This window comes from Asterias rubens, chromosome 9 (genome assembly GCF_902459465.1).
Source record: "Asterias rubens chromosome 9, eAstRub1.3, whole genome shotgun sequence".
NCBI classification, from domain to species: Eukaryota; Metazoa; Echinodermata; class Asteroidea; order Forcipulatida; family Asteriidae; genus Asterias; species Asterias rubens.
Genome location: NC_047070.1, coordinates 8136188 through 8155998, shown reverse-complemented (window position 1 = coordinate 8155998; position 19811 = coordinate 8136188). Strand labels below are relative to the sequence as shown.

The 19811-nt window shown below is 38.5% G+C and overlaps 1 protein-coding gene across 1 annotated transcript; it reads left to right on the top strand.

Moving 5' to 3' along the window:
* Window positions 1–3217: 3217 nt before the first annotated feature.
* LOC117294647 (WD repeat-containing protein 1-like) lies at window positions 3218–19461 on the top strand (the record flags this gene model as incomplete). Its single annotated transcript, XM_033777150.1, is given in 13 exon segments — window positions 3218–3360; window positions 4124–4245; window positions 5945–6035; window positions 6499–6646; window positions 7439–7619; window positions 8982–9059; window positions 10262–10345; window positions 13376–13467; window positions 14461–14602; window positions 15855–15936; window positions 16747–16900; window positions 17965–18046; window positions 19354–19461. Coding segments are annotated over 13 exon segments (1386 nt in total), but the record flags the coding sequence as incomplete, so codon positions are not given.
* Window positions 19462–19811: the final 350 nt, after the last annotated feature.

Here is a 19811-nt window from a genome sequence, read left to right as displayed (position 1 = left end):
TAAACCTGAGGTCTTGAAATCAAATTCGTGGAAAATTATTTCTTTCTCGAAAACTACATTGCTTCAGAGGGAGCCGTTTCTCACAATGTTGTATACCATCAACCTCACCCCATTACTCGTCACCAAGAAAGGTTTTATGCTAGTAAATATTTTGAGTGTTTACCAATAACTGCCTTTAATACAAGTAAAATCCTATAGGCCTTCACCGCGTCCCTAAACTCTTTATTTGATTGGAAATTAAAACTTTGTACTTTTTAAAATGATTACCGATGTTCATGTTATTTTCAGTTTACAATTATCATTTTATTAATTAAAAGTAGATGTATGAACGGTAGATTTTTAGAGTCGGTCGGTTACAAACGTACATTAAAGCCATTGGACCCTTTCGGTAAACAGTGTTGTCCAAGGCCCACACTTTCGTGTACCACAACTTCTATATCAAATAACAAACCTGTGAAAATTTAGGCTCAATCGGTCATCGGAGTCGGGAGAAAACAACGGAAAAACCCACCCTTGTTTCCGCGCGTTTCGCCGTGTCATGACATGTGTTTAAAATAAATCCGTAATTCTCGTTAACGAGAATTTATATTGTTTTGCTGTTTTCTCAAAAAGTAAAGCACTTCATGGAATAATATTTCAAGAGAAGTCTTTCACCAATGCCTTCTGTAAACCCTGTAAGTTGTTTGTAAATCTGTGAACTTTTTTTTTTTTTTTTCTCTGAACCGAAAGGGTCCAATGGCTTTAAAAAGGTTCGGCCTTAGAATGTCCCTGTATCTTTAGAATCAGTGCCGACAATATACATGTAAGCGAAAAGGGCCTTCATAATAGGCATAAGTTTGACATTATTGTTAGCTTTCCCATGTATTTGTTTCCTTTTTGTTCCCTTTCTTAAATCTTATTGTTTTTCGAAGTATTGTGGGGCTTAGATGTTAAATCGTTCGCAGTACCCGCTGCTAAACATAGGATTCGAACTGCCTCTAGCTACCGGGCAACCTCGGTAGTCTAGTTGGTAAGACACTGCTCTAGAATTGCAAGGGTCGTGGGTTCGAATCCCACCCGAGTAGCATGCCAGTGATTTGTTTCCACAGAGCTCGGGTAAATACTAAGTATACACTACTAAAACACATCGGTTTTATATCGGTAAAAAAACAAAATTAGTATAATGGTGGGGCTATTAGTATTAGTGTATTACAAACAAACATTTAAGACTTGTACAGTTTCTGAGAAAAACCATAGTTCTCATTCGTAGCCCAGACAAACAGATAACATATAGATATAAAGTTCGACAGATAAAAGTTGAATTGGTTAAACAAACTATAGATTAAAACTTTATGATAAAACCCTTATCTTGGGAAGATGTCTCGTTTCCATTCAAATGTAAACTTGATCTCTTTAAAGGCTCTGGACACTTTTGGTAATAATAAAAAAATAATAAAAAAATAACTGAGTGGGTAACAAGTATATAAATCAACCTACTTGGTAACAATAAAACATTGTGAGAAACGGCTCCCTCTGTAGCAACGGAGTCTTCTTGAGTAATTTTCAAAGAATTTGATTTCGAGACATCAGAATTAGATTTTGAGGTCCCGAAATCAAGCATCTGAAAGAACACATCTTCGTGAGACAAGGGTGTTGTTTCTTCCATTATAATCTCGCAACGACGTTTGAGTTTACATTTATTTTCACGCAGGCTTGTTATTTTGTGCATAAGTTGAGATACACCAAGTGAGGAGACAGGTTTTGACAATATTATTACCGAAGGTGTCCAGTGTCTCTTAGAATTAATTAATTTTGTGTATACACCTTTTTTGTAAACTGCACGGAGAGTGAAGATGAAGCCATATAATTAAACTCAATAAATAAAAAAGTAAAGTAATGCGGAAGTGAAAATATATAAATTGTGTTTATTGGCTTGATCTATAAAGCGATTTGCCAGTAAAAAAACAAGAATTAATAATTGTGTAAAAGAGATTTATAATTGGTTGAGGTAAAAAGAGTTAAACAAAATAAAGTAATTTTAATCTATTGTTGCTCGTATTTTGTGCATCTCAATGTTTTTTGTGATTTTTTCGAAATGTGTATTTTTAAAGGCAGTGGACACTATTGGTAGCATAAAACCTTTCTTGGTTTCTTTCTCCCTCTGAAGTGCCATAGTTTTTGAGAAAGAAGTAGTTTTCCTCGAATTTGATTTAGAGACCTCAAATTTAGAACTTGAGGTCTCGAAATCAACCATCTAAACGAACACAACTTTGTGTGACAAGGGTGTTTTTTCTTTCATTATTATCTCGCAACTTCGATGACCGATTGAGCTCAAATTTTCACTGGTTTGTTATTGTATGCATATTTTGAGATACACCAACTGTGAAGGCTAGTCTTTGACAAGTACAAATAGTGTCCACTGCCTTTAACGGGATGCTTTATTTAATGCTTTTTGTTTTTTCATTTAAATGAAGTTTTGATATTTGTAAATGTTTTGATTTTTTTCGTAATATTATCGATCTACAATAAGGGCCCCAACCCCAATCTTTTGAAACTTGAACGATTCTGCATACAATTACAAATTTACAATACGTTGAAATCATTATGTGGTGATGATTTGTTATATGCCGCAACAAAGCGGCTATACAAAATGGGAGCCCCCACGTAGTGTGACGTAACGTGAGTGATGATCGCAAATCTTTCTGAAAAGTGTAAGTATTCAAAGTTATTGGGTTAAACAAAAAGGTGCACCAAATGGCTTGAAAATAGGCCTGAAATCCCCAAACTTCTGAGAGGGGGGCGGCACATCACCCCCCCCCCCCCCCCGCCAGACTCCCTAGATTGCACCACTGGGCTGCTACGACACGCCGTAAAGCCCCCCCCCCCCCCCCCCCCAATCCTTCAAGACAGACTGACGCACATATTTATTCCTCCATGCGCACATAAACACAAATAAAGAGGTCTGGGAAAAAAACATCACAACTTCCAAAATAACTCCCCATCATCTGTTTTCTTCGAATCATCAACAAAGACTGAGCAAATTGATTGAATCACTGACTGAGAGAGGCATGGGCGGAGCTACAACTTACGCTTTCCTTATTTGGACATTACTAGTTTCCATATTTGGAGCCTCGATTTGAATTGATAATACAAGTCTGGTTTCTGCCGCTACGGTAGTCTGTCCGCCTGTATTGAAACACGTGTAACTACGGTCCATGTAAGAAGAGGATGGGCGGTATGTGTGACGGCAGTCGACTGTGCATGCACTCAGTGAGTAAAGCACGGATGAGTTTTGTTTTGGTTTGTTAAATAATTGTGTATTTCGTTTGGAAGTTGTGCTGAAAAACACAGGTGTGAAGATGCCGTTCTCTCCTGAGAAAAGTGAGTATCATTTGGAAGTGTTATTTGAGATTTGTATACATGGTTTTCCCCAATATATCGAAGTTATGGTAGAAATTTAATCCCGGAAGTGTTTTGGAACAAAGTCGGTGTACATGGCCATGGATGGTGGTCACTGGTGTCTACACTATTTCTTGGTTCTCTTGATGAAATGGCTGGTGGTACATGATTTTGGAAAGAGTTTGTTTCCAATGTACTTTATTGGTATGGTTTCTAGATGATTTTTTCTAAAAGGGATATCTCATTGAGGTAAATTAGATACTATATTATTTCATATCGAATGAAAAAGTGGTGACGCCATATGGAAACCTTCCGAAATCAGTATTTTCCGCAGCTACAGCAAGCCTTTAGAATTAAAAGTGACTGTCAAAGGCCAAATATAAACAATTTTCAAGTTGGAATACCTTTCTTTACCTAAATATTTTGTAACCCTCCTTCGCAGCTAGAGGTTTTGGGTTATGCATTGCTGCAACTTGCTCAAGTAGCACAAACAGTAAAAGTACACAACTTTTATAATAAGTAAACTTTGGCGCAGTTCTTATGTGATTTTAGCCATTATATTTCTGACACTTTGTCAACAGTTTGTTCAGGATTTCCTAATTTAAATTTCACTTTTTTAAAGACCCAAATACCCAATAAAAATTAAATCATTCCATTAATATTGCTATGGTTATAGCAATATTAATGGAATGATTTAATTTTTATCATTCTCTGTGTTGTCATTATTTTTTTCCCCGTTCATCAGAAGCCATATTGCCAAGTTTACCGAAGACGGAACGTGCCACTTCTCTGGTCCTTGGAGGAGATCCCAAAGGGAAGAACTTCCTCTACGCCCATGACAACAATATTTTTATCAGAGATATTGAGGTGAGTTTCTAAAAATCAATCTTGACCCTTGAGAGGATATTGGCAGTGTTACGCTCAGTTCATACTTCATTGGAAGTGTCGGGGGCTGAGCGATTAAAGGAACACGCTGCCTTGGATCGGTCGAGTTGGTCTTTGAAAAGCGTTTGTAACTGTTTTTTATGAAATGCATATGGGTAGAAAGATGTTGTAAAAGTAGAATACAATGATCCACACAAACATGCCTCGAAATTGCACGGTTTTCCTTTAACCTCGTCGACTAACACGGTCGGCCATTTATGGGAGTCAAATTTTTTACTCCCATAAAAGGCCGACCGTGTTAGTTCGCAAAGTAAAAGGAAAACCCTGCAATCTCGAGGCAAACTTGTGTGGATCATTGTGTTCTACTTTTAAAACATCTTACTACTCATATGCATTTCATAAAAAACGGTTAAAAACGCTTTTTATAGACCAACTCGTCCAAACCAAGGCAACGTGTTCCTTTAGAGCACCGAATTCAACTCTGGTGTTTCTGTTCAGTAGAGTGTGAGCTCGTTTGCCAGTCACTTTTAAATTTAAAGCAAGACACTTAACCATTGCTTCGTCCTTTGGATGGGACGTAAAGTCATTGGTCCTGTGTGTTTTGTAACGCATGTAAATGAACCCAGTGCATTTATCAAAAAGAGAAGGGGTTCGCTCCAGTGTTCCTGGTTTGACAGCACCTTGTAAACCATAACATTGTGCTTTTAGGTCTCATACTTCAAAAACGTAGCTCCACATGTATACCTTCCAGGAAAAAATACTGAGCCCTTTGATATGCCCCTAGAGATGTGATAAAGCACTAATAAGAACCAAGTACTATTATTATTATTATTCTTCCTACGAATGCTTCGTGCCAAGCGAATATATATAATGTCACAGCTCTTTTTTCACTGGGAAAGTTTCACAGTAGTTGAGCACAGAAACTTTCTAAATTGATTCTTGCGAATTTGTGGCGTCTCGAAAACTACGTCACTTCAGAGGTATCTGTTTCTCACAATGTTGCAAACTATCAACCTCTCCCCATTACTCGCAATCAAGAAAGGTTATATGATAATAATCATTTTGAGTAATTACCAATACTGTCCACTGCCTTTAAAGCCATTGGACACTTTCGGTAAACAGTATTGTCCAAAGGCCCACACTTCGTGTATCACAACTTATATTATAAAACAAGAAACCTGTGAAAATTACGGCTCAATCGGTCATCGGAGTCGGGAGAAAATAACGGGAAAACCCACCCTTGTTTCCGCACGTTTCGCCGTGTCATTACATGTGTTTAAAATAAATCCGTAATTCTCGCTAAAGAGAATTGATAATTGTTTTAATGTTTTCTCAAAAAGTAAAGCATTTCATGGAATAATGTTTCAAGAGAAGTCTTTTACCATTACCTTCTGTAAACCCTGTACCTGTAAGTTATTTGTAAATCTGTGGACCTTTAACTTTTTTTCTGTTCCGAAAGTGTATAATGGCTTAAAACCAATATATTATTAGACTTGATTGATTAGATGTTTCAATTGTTTGAACTCGGTAATTGTGGCTGATAAGGGAGTCAACACTGCTAAAAATGTTTGTACTATTAGGCTATTGTTTACACTGCTTTGTTACAAGGTTTGGTGTTAAAAGGTCCTTTAGAATTTACCTTCGTTTGGGGTTAAGATTCTTTTGTCTTCAATCCTTCTAGAATCCAGGAATATGTGACATTTATAGTGAGCATTCAGCGCAGACATCTGTAGCTAAATATGCACCAAGTGGTTTCTACATAGCATCAGGAGGTATGACAATTTGCATTATCCCCCCCCCCTGGTCATTATCAAATGTTGCCAGAGCTATAACTTGTCTTGTCTTGTCTTGTCTTGTCTTGTCTTGATGTGTACTGCATTATAACCTCTTTCAAAGAGTCTCAGGGGCAGGGTTAGTTGAGCGCATGTATCCAATGATTTGCCATTATAAGTTATCACCCCCCCCCCCCTTTCCCCAATATCAAATGCACCTAGACTTCCACAAGATCCTTGTGTGACGGTATAAACCAATGAGGTGCCAAATGCACTAACAATAAACGCTGTGTCCAGTTAAATCAAAACATTAGATGAACCCATATCTCTAAAACGTTCACAAATACTCTGTTTTACCTTCTCTCAAAGTAAACAATTTCAATGCCTTTAGATCCTGTACTTCCTTATCAAAATATTGCATTGTTGTATTCATGTGTTTCTTTTTTCTTTTGTTTTTGCTTAGATGTGTCGGGTAAGATTAGAATTTGGGACACCACCCAGAAGGAGCACATATTGAAGTATGAGTACCAGCCACTTGCAGGGAAAATCAATGACATCGCCTGGTCCCCTGACAGTAAGAGGATTGCCGTTTGTGGAAAAGGACGAGAAAAGTAAGCGTCATTGAACTAAATCCTGTAAACAAAATTCTGATCAGTGTGGGTTCGAGTGTGGGTACCTGTGAGGGCAGAAATGGTTCCTGTGACCGATTTAGCTTAGTAGCGCATATTTGTTGTGCAGGCTGTATACTCCCCAGGGAGCTGAGATGATTGAAGGAATAAATTCAATGGCCCAGTGACTGGAGTGGGATTTGAACCAATGACCTCAGGAATAACATACCGGCTCTCTACCAACTGAGCTATCCAGCTCTTATTGGTGGTCTACCTTTTAGTCAATTCGTTTCTCGGGGTGGGGGGGGGGATGGGGGGTGCCAGTCAAAAGCCATATAACCATTAGCCAGGGGTCGATTTCACAAAGGTAGTCTTAACTTAGGACTAGTCCTAAGCAATGCTAAGTGATAGGACTGGTCCTAAGTTAGGACCAGTAACTCATCCTAACTTAGGACTGGTCCTATCTCTTAGCATTGCCTAGGACTAGTCCTAAGTTAGGACTACCTTTGTGAAATCCACCCCAGGGCATCCAAGGTTTACAATACAACCTGGGAAGCCGCAGCCAGGGGATCACCTTAAGAAATGCAACTTTGATTTGGTTCACTAGCACAAATCAGTTAAGTGTAGCCCTAACCTTGAAGTGGCCCTTCCTGGCCTTGTGATGTTAGGCAATCTCTCCTAAAAAACAACACAAAAAACAGTATTTCATCTTCCTGTTCTCCAAAGTATTTCATTTTCCTTGACTTCAAAGTCTCTAATTTTTGTCTAAACCTGAAACAATCTCATCCCTCTTAGCTTTGGTGCTGTGTTTCTGTGGGACTCTGGAAGCTCCGTTGGTCAAATTGACGGCCACGGCAAGGACATCAACTCCATCGACTACAAGCCAACGCGCCCTTACCGCATTGTTACTGGCGCGGAAGACATGTACGCAACCTTCTACGAGGGACCACCATTCAAATATAAATATCAGTATAGGGTGAGTGCATTATTCCGTATAACCTTGGCGATTATTAAAACAGCAAGAAGAATTTAGTTTTTATTTCCTGATTTAATCCTTCATTTCCTCTATTAAATTATAAAGTCGACTCTTGTTACAATAAGATCGCTGGGAATGGCCAAGTTACCTCTTTTTGCATAGTTGTTGTTATAACAGAACAGCAAAACTAAGAAACACAAATTTGATGAGACTTGGGACTCTTTAATGTAAGCAGGACCTCTTTATTAACGACGCTCTATAGACGATGTGACCTACGTTTACATTCAAACCGCCCTCTGTTGAAAAAACACTGTATACATCATGTTTCGCCGGGCAAAAAGACACGTAGTCATGGTAAGATTGCATACACTTTCTAGCTGGCTGCCAAAACACAAAGGTTTTGCCTGGAGGTATGCGCGCGAATCATGTTATGGTTTTCGTGTGATGTCAGAGGTCACATCGTCTATACAATAAGGATTGATTGTAACAGTAAGATTGGAATCTAATACAGCGCATGTTTCCATCAATAAGGTACTCAAATCGCTTGAATAAAATAGAAACACTTGGCTTCTTGAGCCCTACTGGGCCCGATTCATGGCTCTGCTTACCACAAAATTTCTGCGCTTGCTGTGTAATCAATGAATGCCTAGTAGCGTGGAGTACACATATGCACAAGCAAAATTTCCTTGCTTACCTGTAAAATATGCTTGAAGTACACACAGGTGTGTATACTTTGTTTTTGAAAGTGCAAGGGCACCAGAGGCATTTTCTCCTGTGTAAAGGGCACCCTATGAGGAAAGTTTTGAATTTCTACTGGGGCATTTCAAGGGCACCAAGGCAATGACCGGGGGCATGGAGGCATTTGCCTTTGTTGCCTCTGTGAAGTATCAGGCCTGTAAGCATGGTGTTCCCTGCTTCTTTGAGTGCCATTTCCTTGCTTACTGTACAGTAAGCAGAGCCATGACATTATGCCCTGGGCCCAATTTCATAGAGCTGCTAAGCACAAAAAATTTGCGTAGCATGAAATTTCTTCCTTGATATAAACAGGATTACCAACCAAATATCCACGTGATTTTCAGGATAAGCAAACAGCTGAACACCAGTATCGAGGAAAAAATGCAACAAATTGAAATTCGGTTGGTTATCCTGTTTTTTTTCAAGGAAGAAATATCATGCTATGCAAATTTTTGTGCTTAGCAGCTCTATGAAATTGGGCCCTGGTAGCTGTTTGCAGGGCAGGGCATTTCGCAGGATACCGTGGTCCACATTTACTAATGAAATACTACATTGATGATTCAAATTTTCTGCAGAATCAGTTCATTTCAATGTGTTGATGCATGTTCTATTTCCTATTATACCCAGGAGCACTCCAACTTTGTAAACACAGTTAGATTTTCTCCTGATGGGAATTTCTTTGTAACCGGTGGATCGGACGGAAAGGTAAGATGACTAAAATTAACCCATACATTAATAATAATAATGATAGTCGATATTAATATAGCGCTTTATACACCCGAAGGGTGTCTCAAAGCTCTGAAACATGCAGTATTTTATGCAAGGTTTTTTACAAGGTGCTGTGGCGCAATATGCATCCAATCCAGCCAAGAACACAGGGGCGAACCCCTTCTCTTTTCGATAAGCGCACTGGGGTCTTTTACCTGTGTTACACAACACAAGGGACCAACGGCTTAATGTCCCATCCAAAGGACGAAGCAACGGTTAAGTGTGTTGCCTAAGGACACAAGTGTCACGGCTGGGGATTCGAACCGACATTCTGCTGATCAGAAACACCATACTTTGAATATAAGCAGAACTATTCTGTGCTTAGCCAGTTTTTCGTGCCTACAGGTAAGCTTGGGCGATACCATGATCTAATCGAATATCTTGATACTAATTTGGAAACCATACTAATTTGGAAAACATTTTGATATCGGATCGATTTGGTTTTAATCAAAATATCGATATATATCCCGATATATCGTGATATATCGCGATATATCGCGGTATATCACGGTAAATCGCGATATCGATTAAGTATCGCAATATCGCGATGTATTTCCTAGCTGAGACATCTTGCCCCCCATAGGTTTGGAGTAAAACCAGAAGAATAGGTCATTAGAACACCTCTCTTATGCTATGACTGTCTCTTCTACAACTTTCACTGGGAGTTTGAAGACTGATGATGTCAAATTACTTAACTTAACTTAACTTAACTTAAATGCATTTATAAAGCGCTTTTAACACTGTTTCAAAGCGCTGTACAATTAAGAAAAACATTAAAATGCAGGATTAAAAAACATGAGAAAAATAGCAATATGTTTTTTTTAAAACACACAACAGTTAAAAAAGTAGCAAGAAATTAGTAAAAACATTACAATACAAACGATCATATTACACATATTATATCGAATATCGCGATATATTGTCGGCGATATATCGTGAATAAAATAAATCGATATCACCCAAGCTTACTTACAGGCCTAATGAAATTGGGCCCAGATCTTAACCCCTTGTAGACCATAGTGGTTGAAAACGGTGTGTACCCAAATGATCATTGTGACCATGATATTGTGCTTAGCTACATTTTGTGCTAAAGCAGCTTCACAGAGTTGAATCATATTTGTGACTGTTTTTTTCTGCAGTTGTTCCTGTACTCTGGGAAGGAGGGTGAACTGGTGTGTGAGATTGTGGATGGTGCAAAAGCTCATAGTGGAGGCATTTATGGGGTGAGTAGGTTTTTTTATTTATAAATCAACAGGTCCCAATTTTAAACTTTGCATGGTGGGCGATCAGAGCATACTGATCGAAACGTCGAGTTGAAACCGATGGTTCTTTTCAGAACCACCCCAACTCATTAGAGATAGTCATTACATGGTGTTACCGCAAACCTTTCTATATAGGTCCCAATTTCACAAAGATGTTGAACAAAAAATACTGCTTGGCAAATTTCTTTGCTCCGCCAATAAGCTGCAACAATGTAAACTTGATAGAATTTTGGCTTTTAACCAGTTTCTGTTCAGCAAGTTCATTATGTGCTTAGCATTAAGCAAGTTGTTAATGCTTACAGGGCCAAATTTCATAAAGCTTTTGAGCAGAAAATACTTGCTAAAACATGAGTGGGCAGTAGGCCTAGTTGCAACAATGTTGATGTTATAGAATTGTGGCTGGTAACCAGTTTCTGTTAAGCAAGATTTGTATGTGCTTAGAAAGTTTTTATGTTTTAGGCTCTATGAAATTCGGCCAGTGTTGATGCTGTTGTGGGCTCAGTTTCATAGAGATGCTTAAGCAGAAAATATAGCTGAACAATTATCTGCTAAGCAGAAATGAGTGGGATACCAGTCTCAAATTGTACATGTGCCATTAGTTTGGCTGGTAACCCTATTCTGGTAAGCATGCTTTTATTTTGCTTTGCTGCTTTTGTGCTTAAGCAGCTCTATGAAATTGGCTTAACTTAAACTGAACATTTCTTCTTATTTATTCACAATCCCATTATTGACGAAATAAGTAATGTGCTGAACATTCTTTGTGTTCCAATCCAAGCTCCTTTTGTTATAGTGTTTACACACATGTGCTGGCTCTGTGTTTTGGCTTACAATCAGTGGATTGTTGTGCCAGACTAGGGCCAGACATGCTGTCCTTGTCATCCACCATTGACTTGCAAGGAATGTGTTCACATTGTTCGTATCCTTATTTCCTCTCAATTTAGATTGAATGAATACTAGTACAAGTGTAAACCATGGCATAATCTATTCTGTTTGGGCCTGCAATGAATGTGGATTGTTGTGCCAGATTGGGATGATCAGTTATGTTACCATTCTTTTGCCAGCATTGGCCTGCAAGGAATGTGTTTACATTGTTTGTAGATCTTTATTCCCTCTCAATGAGCCATTTTGCCTGTTAGATTTGAATAATGTCAGGTACAATGACTTGCTAAGTCACAATGTACAGCTTACATTTGAATTCCTCAGACTATAGAGACAGTTACTATGTCAAATGGTTCCTGGCAAGCTTTTGCTTGGCAACCTCCAGATGAGCAAACCCAGGTACCTTTGTGCTATACACATCCATTCAGAATCATGTATGGGTGTTTACTGTCTCTTACACATGACTACTCAAAAGCTTGCCCTCAATCATGTGACACAGCAACTGTCTCTATAGTCTGAGGAAGTCAAATGTAATATAAGCCATACATTGTGACTAAACAAGTCATTGTACCAGACATTATTCAAATCTAACACCAAATGGCCTACTAAGATTGAATGAAAACTAGTACGTTTCAATAACAAGTTTCAAAGTTAAGTGTGGTATTCTGTTTGGACCTGCAATGAGTGTGTGATTGTTGTGCCAGACTAGGGTGGTCAGTTATGTCATCGTTCCCTTGCCAGCCACCATTGGCCTGCAAGGAATGTGTTTACATTGTTTGTATCATTCATTCCTGTAAATAAGCCATTTGTGGGTTAGATTTGAATAATATCTTGTACAATGGCTTGCTAAGTCACAATATACCGCTTACATTTGAATTTCTCAGACTTTAGAGACAGTTGTAATGTCAAATGGTTCAGGGCAAGCTTTTGCATAACAAGCTTCAGATGAGAAAACCCTAGTACCATTGTGACATACACATCCATTCAGAATTGTGTATGGGTGTCCACAGTCTCTTTTGTAACTATAAAAAAGCTTGGCCTAATCATGTGTTATTGCAACTGTCTAGTTTGAGATTCAAGTGTAAGCCCTATTGTGACTAGGCAAGTCATTGTACCAGACATTATTCAAATCTAACAGGCAAATGGCTCATTAAGATTGAATGAAAACTAGTACATTTAAATAACAAAGAGTTTCCTATTGGGTATAAAAACCAAGGCACCCAATCTAGGTGTGGCATTCTAGACCTGTGGCTTGGGACATCAGGGTGGTTGGATGGTGGCTCTATAAATTTTCTATGTATAAATTTAAGGCTCTCAGTACAGAAGTACTAGAAGCACATTGCACTGATAGTGTTAGCTTACATGTATTTCTGTATTAGTTCAATTTATCTGCACGTCGTCCGACCTGGCTCATAATGTAAAGGGTAATGTTGTATTTAATTTTGTGTTAATTATCTCGGCCAGTTGGTACATCATTGCTGTGTTAAATTTACATTTATTTTGTTCATGTCTCCTTTGGGGAGAATTACAAGATAAGTGAATACATGCATTTCTTTTTCCATTTTCTTTTTTCTCCACTATTTTGACCAAGTTTAGCAAGTAGTTAGTTCCCTTCCCCTTCTGGGCCCAATTTCATAAAGGTTTTCAGCAGAAATTATTGCTTGACAAATGCCTTTGCTAAACCAAAAATTGAATCGGGAACCAGCCACAACAATGCAAACTTTATGTAATTTTCAGGCAGGCAACTTTTTCTTGGATCAGGCGATTTCCTCTTTTTTTGTTATCTCAGTTTTACCTTTCAAAATTTAATATTACTATACTGTAAACAAAAATCATTGAAATTTTGTAATTTCTCTTGTTGGGTGAAGTTACAGTTGCATGCCTGAACTGTAGGTGTTATTCCGTTCCTGCTAAGCAATACTATTCTGTGCTTAGCGAGTTATTGTGCTGATAGGTTTTATGAAATTTGGCCCTGGTGGATGCAGGGGGCGATTCATTACATGATATCTAGTTGTATGAAAGTTTGCATACTTTGTAAACAAACTTCTTTGTCAGTCTTAAAACACTTTGTGATACCTTTTGCTATTGAGTTTATTCCTTTTTATCCCTTAGGTATGTTGGAGTCCAGATAGCACTCGCATATTGTCTGCATCCGCTGATAAATCTGCAAAGTTATGGGACGCAGACACCAAACAGCTTGTTACGTAAGCATAAACACATTTCCTCATTGTGAAACCAGTCCCTTTCTTAATGCCGGTCCCGAGTCCTCGGACGTTAGCTATTTTGTTCAAAAATTTTGATGGAGAGTAACTATAAGATGTGACAATGTGAGATTATTTCAAAAGCTTTCTTCACATGACAGTGATTTAGCAGGTGTCCCTTGCTTAATTTTAACATGGTTGTTGAAGGTTTACAAATTACATTCTTCCTGTGACAGGACAATGTTTGGACTGTCCAAGGTCCTTCATGAAATCTCAAATTTGTTGTCATGGACCGTTAAAATACTGTCGTCCTTTCACACAAGGTGCAGTTTCACAACCAAGCTAAAAATTAAGTAAAGGACCCCTGCTAAAATGGCTGTCATGTGGAAAGGGCTAAAGTCAATTTTCAAGGTTACAGTGCTCATGTATAGGAACATGGTTTGTGGATGTCTTTGGTTCTAAACTAGAATTGACAAGAGTGTGGCCGTGTCCGAATTGGCGATTTTGGCTACAGCTACAGCTAGATCAGCGTGTCTGTCAGTGTTGACGAATAGCAGACGCGCGCGTCCTAGCCGTAGCTGTAGCCGAAGTCGCCAATTCACACACGGCCTTAGTTTCAACACCATCAGGGTTTCAACATCATCGCTGATTTTTTTTCTTCTGTGTTTTTTTTTTTCTCTTTTCAGGGATGAGAAATATCAGACTATTATCTGAGTTAAGATTTGTTATATCTTCTTGGTGACAAAAGTAGCTGTTATTTTCTTCTGATTTAAATAAATTCTGCCCTTTGATCTGCTTCTCTAGTGCCAAGAATGCTCCTTGGAATCTTTTACTCCGGGGTTTTCCAAGGGGGCCAAAATGTCATCATTTCAGACTTTTTTGTTTGGAATGATTCAACTCCCTGCATTTTATTTTTCGTATCTGGATGAAATTATCACTTTGAAGACTTTTTCTTTCATATCATTTCTATTTCGTTTTTTTTTTTTGCGTTTGCAGGAAGTTTGAGTTGGGTAGCAGTATTGAGGATCAGCAGCTATCATGCCTGTGGCAAGGAGAGCACATGCTGACCGTATCCCTCTCTGGTTACATCAACTACCTCGACAAGAATAATCCCTCCACACCAGCAAGGGTTATCAAGGTGTGTTCGTAAGGCCTGCTTATGTAATACTGAATTCAAGTTTCTGCGTGCAATTGACTTTTCTTCACTGATTTTGATATATTTGGTGATTTTTAGTAAACTTGTGATTTACAGTGTCAACAATTTAGTACTTTTATATTGTTCCTGCATTTTTGTAAAAGAATTTATGTGCAATGTATTTTTCAGAAGTTCTATTTGTGTCGCTTAAGAATGTTAATGTTTGTAAATAAGCTCATTGATGCTGCTTATGTGCTTTGTAAATGTTGCCTACTGTTATTATTATTATTATTAGGCCTTTTCACACTGAATCTCTTATCCCTGTGGAATACAGCCCCGGGGTGGCCCCAGGATTTGTTTTACCCCACGGTTTCCCTGGCCCACTTTCACACTGTGTTCCTATTCCACTGGGTTTAGGCTAAATGTTTCAATGATACCCCAGGGTTTTACAGCTTACCTCTACTCCAGAGCAGGGGTGGCTATTCCCTGGGGTATGCCCATTTGCCGTGGTAGACCAGTGTTTGAGCAATCACAGTGTAAAAGGGCCGGCCGTTATTTTGGTCCCGGGGAATAGAGTAGTCCGGCTGAACACTCCAAGAATACCCCAGGGTTTTACAGCTTACCTCTACTCCAGAGCAGGGGTGGCTATTCCCTGGGGTATGCCCATTTGCCGTGGTAGACCAGTGTTTGAGCAATCACAGTGTAAAAGGGCCGGCCGTTATTTTGGTCCCGGGGAATAGAGTAGTCCTGCTGAACACTCCAAGAATACCCCAGGGTTTTACAGCTTACCTCTACTCCAGAGCAGGGGTGGCTGTTCCCTGGGGTATGTCCATTTGCCAGGGCAGATCAGGGCAAGACCAGGTATAAACGATCACAGTGTGAAAAGGCCGGCTGTTATTCCCTGGGGGCAACCCCAAGGAGTAGAGTCGTGTGAAGAGGGCTTTTCTTGTCTTGTCTTGTCCTGAAGAGAATGAACACATGGGTCTTTGTTGTCAGGACGACCAATAGAGTATATTGTCTGAAAGGTTGAGTCTTAAAAAAGATTTCCCTCTGGCAAAAATGAGTGGGACACCAGTCACAGGTGGTATATGTACTGTAGCATTGTCTTTAGTCTGGTAACTTTAGTCTGGTAAGCATAAATGTGTTGTGATTACCTACTTTTTGTGCTAAAGGCAGCTGTATGAATTTAGGCCCTGGCCGGAAAGAGTTCAAAGTACTTATTATTAACCTAGCTTGATATTCTTCTATTTCTTAGGGGCATAACAAGAACATCACCGCCATGACGCTATCACAAAGTTCTAAGACGGTCTACTCTGCTGGGTTGGATAACAAACTACATATCCTTTACATCCAACTTTTTTCCATTTGTGACCCTGATTTACATTTTTTAACCCTTCTATACTGTCAGCTCAAACAATTTGAAAATGGTTTTGAATGATAAGTGCACTACATATGGTGCATACATCTGTACAGTACACTGTCAACCCTCCTACTGTTTGACCATTGAATAACAAATGATTTTGAATGATAAGTGCACTACATCTGGTGCATACATCTGTACAGTACACTGTCAACCCTCCTACTGTTTGACCATTGAATAACATCAAAATGATTTTGAATGATAAACTATGCCAGTGTGCTGTGCAATATGATGTCTAACATTACATGTATGAATGCATCTGCAAATACACTGACAGTTCTGTGCACAGTTGTTTTCCCGTAAACAAACTTCAAAATGACAAGAAAAAGTATTGTCATCTTGTTACTGAATCACTATTAATTGATTTGTTCAATTCATAATTATAGACGTTAAACGATTGTTTGTATGTGAGAGATTGGCTGTTGCCAGCTTGGTGTTTATAGTAGGCCTTGTTTATATTCCCTAGTTGGAGCTTTGTCAAGTTATTTAAACAAACAAACAAACAAGTAAATAGTGCCGTTGAATGGTTCCAAACAATTTGTAAACTTACTGGCAAATTTGACTGAGAGTAGGAGGTTTCATCATAGTTGATGATTTTAATGTTGGAAATTGCTCAGTGACTGGTTTGCTGTATAAATCCTGCTGGTTTTTGTTGTTATTACTCACGTTGTAATAGAACATAGGTTTGATCTCCCAAAGTGTTGTTTGTTCCTTAACGCTTGAGCACTGAATTGGGACGTGGAAACGGGTGACTGTGTTGAAACTAAAGGAAAGGGCCATACCAACATGGTGAATGGGATGAGCATGACGGGCAGCACCATCACATCCATTGGAGTCGACGATCAAATCAGGTTCCAGGATGCAGAGAAGAAAGAATTCATGTAAGTTTCTTTTTCGTTTTGTAGCGTTTTGGCAGACTACGACCAGAAAGATGTTTGGCTACAGGTCATGTCCCTTTCATGGCAAACAGCCCAACTCAAAAATGATGTTTTCGTATATAAGATAATTTCTGGGGCATAAGCATACATTCCCTGCTTACTTGCTGAGAATTCCCTGCTTCCTTAAGCATCACTTCTTTGCTTACGGTAAGCAGAGCCATGAAATCGGGCCCAGGTTGGCTAGTGATTTCTTTCCCTGCCTTTCACCTTGTTGCTTTTTGAATTCCAGTTCATATTGTTTTCCCCCTCTGTTATATATTGTATTTTGTTCTTGTAAATTTATACTTGATATTTGAAGTTAGAAACTTTGATCGGCTATACTTTTCCCACTTTTCTGGATCCCTTCCCTTAATCCTTTGCTCCTCTTTTTTCTTTAAATTTATATCTATTTGTTTGTACTTGTTAATTCCCCTGAAGAAGGTCTGGTTTGCATCGGAAGCTGACGCCATCTACCCTACTCATTTAATGTTTATCTATGATTTTGTGTGCGTTTCCCTTTTACTGTTGGATGTAATTTTTTTAATGTAAACTTTTAGATGATTGATGGTTTGTAATATTTCATTTGATGCATTTGGTATGTATTAATTGTGTTGCCAAATATATCTTTTTATTTACTGTTTTAGGAAAATCAAATTATGTGCATTGTGTATTATGTCAAGTACATAAACAGTATTTGCATGTGATGTTGTGTTTTATGTACGTAGGATTTGACTTGATTCTCCATGTGAAATGTGATTAGGTTTTAACAAATGTTTATTTTGTTTTTGTACGACTTCTTCCTCTAATTGTTACTTATTATTATACTGATGTTACCCTCCCCTGTGTTATGGGGTCTGTTCCAGTTTTGAAATAAATAACCAGGCCTGATACTTCACGAAAGCAGTTAAGGCAAAATAGCCTTGTTGCCCCTGGCGAAGTATACAGGCCTGAAAGTATACAGGCCTGAAATACAATACAATGCAATATTAAATAAAATATCACGACCCTTTTTCTTTTCCCTGATATAGGGCCGAGACCATTGGATTAGACGCTCAGCCTCTCTCTGTAGACACGGTCGGAGATAAGATGGCCATTGGCACAGACGGAGAAGTAAGTCCAGCGTTATTCAACATTTTCTACAAATTGTAACTTTCAATGGGAGACTTTTGGGACGCTTGGTGGCAGCAGACTTACCAGGTAAAATCCATTGTTCTCGGTAATGTGCGCATGCTCAGAACTACGTAAACAATGGAAATTTTACCTGGTAAGTCTGCTGCCACCTAGCGTTCCAAAGTCTCCCATTGAATCAAATGTCAGGCATGATGTTCTCCCTCTGTTTTCTGATTTTGTTCCCCACAGAAAAATCAGTTGAACTGTTATTATAAGGCCTGAAAAGTCTATTAGAGCTTGTACCATGTGCACATGTACGTAGGTCAGCCCCTGTACTTGATAACATTTGCCTACTTTTTCAAGGACCAAATATCAATCCTGGAGTGTGTACTTTAAAGGAACAGGTTGGCTTGGATCGGACGAGTTGGTCAATAAAAACTTTGACTCCCATAAATGGCCAACCGTGTTTAGTCATCGAGGTAAAAATAAAACCACGCATTATCGAGGCATATTTGTGTAGATCGTTGTATTCTACCTTTACATCTTTCTAACCATATCGATTTTAAAACAAACGGTTACAGAACGCTTTTCAAAGACCAACTCGACCGATACAAGATAATGTGTTCCTTTAATTGTTTGGGTGATTTTGTTTTTAAATGCCAGATTTTTATTTTTGATGTGTATTCTAATTGTGTTTCTTGATTTGATATTTTACTGTTCCGGTGCGGTCTATTATTACCTTGTAACTGTATTTTCTCTAAGATTTTGAAACTGTATGGATTTTCATTGTATTTTGTAAATTGTTAACCACCCATAGGCATGTTTCATGGATGGACACTACTTAAGTTGTCCTTATTATTGGTTAATGGTTATTTATGTGAGTACATGTGTTGCCGTTTGAAGGAAAGCAAGTTGGGTTCCTTTTTTTTTACAAAGAATTATTTTTTAGTCATGACAACCACTGTTTACAGGGGATGACAATTGCCGCTTTTAACGCCCCTGCTTGTCCTACCTTTCCTTTGATCAACCTTAATGTCCCTTTCTCTGTTTTTTTTGTACTTGTGTAATTTCATTAATTGCTTTGTATTGTTTAAGTTTGAGGTATTTTTCTATTGCATTTTGATTGTTAAATTTGATTCAATGCGATCATCTTTTGATTGTGATGTTTTTATTTTTATTTTTGAAATAATGAATAAACCATTTTATCCATCTATATATATTTATTTATCTATCTATTAAAAGTGGTTTTTTGATAAACTATTCTTTGACCTCTGACACTAATCCTCTGACCTTTCATGACCTTTCAGGTCAGCCTGTACAGTGGGAATACCAAGGTGTTTTCTGAGAAGGTTGGATACCGAGTAAACTCTCTATGTTTCAATCCGTCCGGGAGTCAGCTAGCCATTGGTGGAGGGGTAAGTTGATCGGGTTCTCGTTTCCCACAGTGTGTTTCAAATGTCTTAAAGGGAAGGTACACGTTTGGTAGTTACTCTAAACAAATATTAACTTAAAAACTGACTTGGTAACTAGCAATGGAGAGATGTTGATAGTATACAACATTGTGGGAAACGACTCCCTCTTAAGTAACGTAGTTTTCGAGAAAGAGGTAATTTCTCGCTAAAATATTAAAAGACTTCTCTGAAAGCACACAAATTTGTCCAACAAGGGTGTTTTTTCTTTCATCATTTTCTCATCAACTTCGATAACCAATTGAGCCCAAATGTTCACAGGCTTGTTATTTTATGCTTATGATGGGATACACCAA